The following is a 6631-nucleotide window of genomic DNA, read 5'->3' as shown; positions in this document are numbered from 1 at the left end:
TCTTTATTAATATTGCAGGTCTTCCGGTGTGACCATGCTGAATAAGAGGTTAGACACCACAGTGTATTTCACAACAGGAGGATTTCAAACCAAACCAAATAGAAGGGATGTTATATCCTCTAAATAATCACACTCTCTATCCACCACATCTACATGTGTACTACATTTAGTGTGTATACTTTATACGTTTATACATTAGGTGAAGTAGTCAAATCAAGGGCAGGTATTTATGACATAAGCTACTGAAAGAATGTTCATGCTAGTGTTGAAGAGCAGCATGATTGAAGTTGGGCTGAATGCTGCACCTGTTGAGGCAGGTCTGAGGGTGTTGGGGCTGGGTCTTGTTCTGCCCATGTTGAGACTGGGCCTGGTTCTTCCCATGTTGAGGCTGGGCTGGGTGTGTTGATGTTGGGCCCCGTGCTGCCCCTGATGTGGCTGGGCTCGGGGTTGTTGATGTTGGGCCAAGTGCTACCCATTTTGAGGCAGGTGTGTGAGGGTTGAGGCTGGGCTGGGGGTTTTGAGACAGGGCCTGGTACTATCCCTGTTGAGGCTGGGCTGGGGGTTTTGAGACTGGGCCAAGTGCTACCCCTTTCGAGGCAGGTGAGAGTGTTTGGAGGTTGGTCCAGGTGCTGCCCCTGTTTAGGCTAGGGCTGATGCTGGTGGCCCTATTAGGCCCTGTGTGCTGGGGCCTCCCGCTCTATTGCCCTGTAGGGTGAAAGGAACCGTACACATAAATAGCAACACAATAATATAGATGGCGAGAGTAAACAGTACCTGAACATATAGAAGAGCATGTAGGCACTCCGGGCTCTGGTCCTCAGCACAGTGGCTACATTGGACATTGACACCTGGCTGTCGTTACAGCAGAACCAGTTTCCACTGGCATGCAATATGTCACTAATGTAGTGCCCTGTGGAACAAGGAAGACAGACTAGAGGTCAAGGGTCAGGCTATTGTGGGTAATAGAGTGTTTTGTAACAGTTAAACAGTTCATTTGGGAGGTATTTTACCTGTTACATGTGTCAAGATTTGAAATCAGAGATAAACAAATACACATGACATTAAATTAGGCGTGCCTCTCCATTCTTTTCAATTAAATTGAGCAAACTCTAAACATATTGCAGTGCTTGTTGGGATGACACTTCACTCTGAAGCCTGCAGCCTTGCTAGCTTGGCCGAAATGGCTGTTGGAGGGTCTAATTATCCCCTAAAACAGGGTTCCACAAATGGCAGCCCGCGGGACAAATTTGGCCCAAGGGTGATTTTATTTGGCCCCCTATGTTTTCAGTCCAAATAAAACGTAATTGTTAAAAGACTGTAAAAACACCAGCAAATCAGCTACAAGTGATTTTCATTTTGGAAATCTCTTTCAAAGTATTCCCACGCACAATAAAGAGATACATGTGGTTGTACACAAATGTAAGCAAGGTTTGAAATGAGTCAAATATTATATCTGTTTGGCCTTCCTACGGTATATTTGCAGTCTACAAATGATTTGTAATTTTGTTCCACACCCCTTCCCATCTGGCTAAGAAAAAAAATGGACCCGAGGCTGAATCTAGTTGATGATCCCTGTTCTTCACCCTCGATAATTTTCACTCCCTCAGCTTTGGGATGCTTGTGTATACGGCAGAGTCACACGTGAACATGCAAATTGAGATCCAAGGAGAAGGGAGTGATTTGGAATTCAGCTGATGTCATATGTATTGTGCATCTGCATGTGTGTGTTTGATGGTATTTACTTACCGGAGTTTGCGGAGCCTCCCAAATGAGAGACTACGCCAGTCAGCTGGTAGTAACCATTCACTGACTGTACTGGCTTCTGCTTCTGTAAGAAAACACATGTGATCATAGGATTCTCATTTCCTCTACAGTCCACCACACTGTCTACAGTCTACTACAGTACTAGTCTACTACAGGTCTACTACATCGTGTAATCCTCATAACTATCTCAGTGTCCTGTCATAACTTATTTTTCACTGGTTTCACTCTCTCTATCTCTCTCTCTCTCCTCACCACTGAGGCTGTCAGCAACACTTTCCCTGGTTCCTGCTCATTTGAATCTGAGGGGTCAAATACACATATCAAGAGCTGTGAAAACGTGGTCACTTGTCTGAATTGCTCTGGTCTAAAACAGCTCCCATACATCACTAAAGATATCTGAGAAACATTTTAAATTGCAGCTTCCAGCTTCTCTGTCAGCAGGACCGTTTTGGGAGTGGGTGGTTTGTGTGGTGTTGGAGCAAGAATAGTGTTATGGTGCCATGACCTACCTGAACAGCAGAGGGCGCTGTCTTTTGCCGCTCCAGGTGGGCTGGAGACTTGGCTGGCGAGGGTCTGGGGGATGGACCCCTGGATGCTGGGGGCCTGGTTGGTGAGGGCCTGTGGGCTGGCACTGTGCAGGTGTGGCACCATGTCCCCACAGAGGGTGGAGAGCCTCAGCTCCGAAGGAAACAAAAGAGGAGCCTCCAGCTTCTCCAACCCCCCAGGTCCTCCAAACCTCTTCAGATGCAGAACCAGCACACTGCCCAGAAAGAGAGAGGAAGAGAGATGAACAGACAGACAATGAAACCAGTCAACAAAATAACAGATGAGTGAAATTTGTTTGGCGGTGCTCACCTCTAAGTCCTACAACCTGCTCAGGAAGGTAACTACTCCTAAAGGCTCAGGACATTAAACACTGCTAGTACTATGAGAGGTTATAAAGGGACAACTCACAGAGGCAGTGTGTGGAACTGCTCCACCTTTGAGGCGTGGAGGCCTTTACAGCCCTCACATGTGAATTCAACCTGTTCACTCTGGTTAGAAACAAAAGCATTACATAATGAATGATACCACTACAATAATAAGATAGCGTATTCTGAGGCAGTGGGCAGCTTGCCCTGGGTGTTAGTCTCTACATGCAGGGCTGAGCCCTAAGTGCTGACTTTGAAAGTGAGTGCTAGGCTGTTCAGCAAGGTGCGCTCAGGGCTGATGTCCAATGAGAGGTGGTTGTAGTCCTCTCTGGTAGACGACTCGCGCCCACAGCTTCAGAAGCAGGACAAAGAGAAGAAAAATGCATCAAGTCTGTTTCTGTTTCAGGTCTCTACAATGTTTCTGTTATGCCATGTGTTTTGTAATATTAATATATACTGTATATATATATATATATATATATATAGAAAGATCATGTTCTCAGTACATACACTACAACCAATGGGATCTCTTACCTGGTACATGTGCGCACCGACACAAGCTGGAACTCCAGCTGGGAAACAGGGCAGGTATAGTTCATCCCGAGTGTCTTCAGAATCATGCCCTCCTCCTTCAGCTGGCACAGCATATTGACAAGTAACTCGTGTGCGTCCTATGATGAGGAAGAGAAAGAAACACACCAAGATAAAAGCAAATTAAAAAGAGAAAATGAACCATTGCAAGAAGAGCACTCGTACACAAGAGAGTAGTGCCTCAGTTACCTGTTGCGTGTCCCCCAGGTACTTCAAATCGTATCCCGACAAGGAGTACTTGACCTTCCACATGAGGTCTGCTTTTGAGGCCTGGTTTGCCACACTGTCAGGTAGACCTGAACGGTGCACATCAGACAGACACCTGTAGGGGAGACAGAGAGCAAGCTAGCAGCTGACTGGATGGTGTCATGTCGTCATTCTACACTTTCCAAATTGGCCTACAAAATGCCTACATCATAATCAGTGTGTCATTGTTGTTCCTCTTGGTTATGAAGATTCCAAAAACAAAAAGAAACTGGAAAATAAACCATAAATACAATACACAGCAAAATATGAAGTGGTTAAGGTTAGGAAAAGGGTTAGGATTAGTGAAAGTGCTCTCCTAACCTGCTACGACAATCCCTTTCTGTAGAAGTGGCGTGAAAAGAGTGTCCCTTCTTTAATTCATGACCACAATTAATGGGTGTGTGGGGTGAGTGTCTGCTTTTGAGCCTTCCCTTACCTGAGCAGGTTGGAGAAGGGGGAGGAGCTCCAGAGTTGTTCCTGGTGCAGGATTTCCTTTGAGAAGGACGACAGGACCAGGAGGCACTGCAGGGTGGCATTAAGGAAGCAAGTGTTGCCAATGTTAGGCAACCTGTGAAGAAGAAGCGGTCATCAATACACACATAGAGATTAATCATAACCTTCACATCTCTATAAAGTGATGATAATGGCAGGGGATAAGAAATACATAATATTTAACACAAAGAAGTGGATGTCCTTTAGACCAAGATTGACATAATTCATGGGTTTATAAATATGTAATAAAACGGACATGCTCGATAGTAAGCCTTATCCCCATAGTATATCAGACACTGATCTCTAAACAATAAATAACTTATATTCAATGCATTTGCAGTGTGTTGTGGTTTACCCAAGAAGTTCCATGTTGACCAGTTCCCCCCGTTCTCCTCTGGCCCCCTGGGTCTCTTCTGACCCTCTGGTGGCTGAGCTGGCCCTGGGAAGAGTCATGCTTCTGGTGGCTGAGCTGGCCCTGGGAAGAGTCATGTTTCTGGTGGCTGAGACTGGTCTCTGGGGCATTGGACTAGAGTGTTCCTGCAGAGACAGAGGTCTGGAGGAAGTAGAGAAACAGGTCTAACGCCTCCAACACAGAGATATTATCACTCTACACAGTCTCTCTATTAAATACTGTACTGTACTATAAACACAGCTTAGTACTGCTGTTCATATAAATGCAGTGTACCAAGTAGACCAGGCCAATAGGTTAGTACTCTCTTTATCCACTAGATGTAGACAGAAGAGGCTAAAACTACAGTTTCAGGAAAATAACTTTCTGGGACTGTGTTTATCAAGTGTCTCAGAGTAGGAGTCTGATCTAGGACCAGTTTTGCATTTTAGATCATAGATCAATGAATCAGATTATTATGGACAGAGAGGACCTGATCCTAGATTAGCACTCATACTGTTGATTAACACTGGCCCTGGTCTGGTAGCACTAAACCCAACTCTCCAAAGAGACTCTAGGATGGCACTGTACTTTATGTTTGGATTACCTGACTGTTGTGCCCTCCTGACTGGTGTCTCCATGATGGTCCAGAGGGTTGGTAGGAGAGGGAGAACTAGGGTGGGACACAGCTGGAGAGGATTTCACTGGGGAAGGGTTTTTGGCAGGTGACCGGGGTACAGAGGGTTGTTTAGCAGGAGAGCAAGGCTGAGAGGAACATTTAACAGGAGAGGGAGGTGGATGGAGGGAGGAGAGTTGGTCAGAGGGTGAGGGGTCAGAGGTAGCGGAGCCATTCCCTTCAGAACGGTCAGATGGAATTGGAGAAGGGGATGAAGTGCCCCTCTCCTTCTTCTTTCTTGTCTTCTGCTCCACATCAACTGAATTTGCTTTCTGACGTTTTTTCTGTTGACAAGAAAATGTGATAGTGCTAAATACTTTTTTCCCAGATCCCCAGCCAATGGAAGAGGGGGGTCATAAGAGTAGGAAGAGGTTGGCCTAAATGGAGAATCATAGGGATCTATCCTAAAGCTCAAATAACACAGTATAGACAGGTTACATTGAGTGACATTTGCAATAGCCGAACTTCATGTACATTTCATGTACACTTTTTACGTATTCGTCAATCAGAATGTAATTTTACTTTTATTCTTCCCACTAGGTTTAAGAGAAAAATACTACTCCAGAATTATAGTAGTTGTTCATTGATTAAATGACCTGATTTCATACCTTTTTGCACCAGCAGAAACAAGCCATGTCGATAACCAATGAAGACTGATACATTTCCACATTAACCCATTGTTCAAATTGGCTTTAAGACCATTGTGATGTCATCGGTCATGTATGACACCACCACCTGGCAACCCAATCTATAACATTTTAAAATATATTGTTCAATGAACAAATATGTTTTATTGAAGAGCAAAGTTATGCAGTATACATACAATATTGTAGATAATATGCTCCATTGTATTCTTGTTTCTTTTTACATTCATTTTTTGTATGTTGTTTCATTATATGTACGACCACAATAAAGGCATTTTAAGTGCCTTCATCTTCATCTTCATAGTTTTTTGATATCTTCCACGTTGTTTTTGGTTTGGTTATTGGTTTATTTAAATGCTAAATGCTTTTTCTCTTATTCACCAGCAGATGGACAAAGGGTTGGTTTAAAAGAATGTGAACAGGTGGTAGAGATTTAGCCTAAACCTCAAACAACAATCCAGATTGGTTAGGGACAGTTTTCCGTATTCAATCTTGCCCTGAGGGCAGCTCTGTCTCAAGGACATAATGAATGTGATTGGTTCAATTAAAGCTCAATGGTCAGTGGGCAGAGCTTACAGTGCCCAGTGCGTGTTAAATACACTTGCTAGGTGATAAATTGGTGTTGAATGGAAGGCATAACACAAGGTTGCTGGCATGAATTTTGTTTTCTAACCTCACTCCAACCCCTAAACAATTATTCTTACCTAAACTTAACCCAACCCTAGCTAGAGTCCCAGGTCTGTTTAGTGCTGTCTTGTCAACTCCTACTAGCTAGAGTCCCAGGTCTGTTTAGTGCTGTCTTGTCAACTCCTACTAGCTAGAGTCCCAGGTCTGTTTAGTGCTGTCTTGCCAACTCCTACTAGCTAGAGTCCCAGGTCTGTTTAGGGCTGTCTTGTCAACTCCTACTAGCTAGAGTCCC

At 44.3% G+C, this 6631-nt stretch overlaps 1 protein-coding gene across 1 annotated transcript; it reads right to left on the bottom strand.

The window, feature by feature from the left end:
* Positions 1–738: 738 nt before the first annotated feature.
* On the bottom strand, positions 739–4514 carry LOC110512119 (ubiquitin carboxyl-terminal hydrolase 37-like). The gene is made up of 9 exons (XM_036953993.1): positions 4360–4514; positions 3949–4080; positions 3456–3588; positions 3210–3346; positions 2928–3027; positions 2719–2798; positions 2274–2524; positions 1747–1828; positions 739–910 (listed from the first exon to the last, which is right to left on the bottom strand). Exons 1-9 carry the CDS (start codon positions 4491–4493, stop codon positions 898–900), a joined length of 1062 nt encoding a protein of 353 aa, XP_036809888.1. The 5' UTR covers positions 4494–4514; the 3' UTR covers positions 739–897.
* Positions 4515–6631: the final 2117 nt, after the last annotated feature.

This window comes from Oncorhynchus mykiss, chromosome 19 (genome assembly GCF_013265735.2).
Source record: "Oncorhynchus mykiss isolate Arlee chromosome 19, USDA_OmykA_1.1, whole genome shotgun sequence".
NCBI lineage: Eukaryota > Metazoa > Chordata > Actinopteri > Salmoniformes > Salmonidae > Oncorhynchus > Oncorhynchus mykiss.
This window is presented reverse-complemented; position numbering and strand designations above follow the sequence as displayed.

What these genes read in the sequence shown, in the direction of transcription:
- LOC110512119 (XM_036953993.1), bottom strand. Translation starts at nt 4,493, where the DNA reads ATGACTCTTCCCAGGGCCAGCTCAGCCACCAGAAGCATGACTCTTCCC. An exon ending in GCCTAGCACTCACTTTCAAA is followed by an intron (nt 2,799 to 2,927) that starts GTCAGCACTTAG and finishes GTTTCTAACCAG; the next exon opens with AGTGAACAGGTTGAATTCAC. An exon ending in CAGTTCCACACACTGCCTCT is followed by an intron (nt 2,525 to 2,718) that starts GTGAGTTGTCCC and finishes CTTTCTGGGCAG; the next exon opens with TGTGCTGGTTCTGCATCTGA.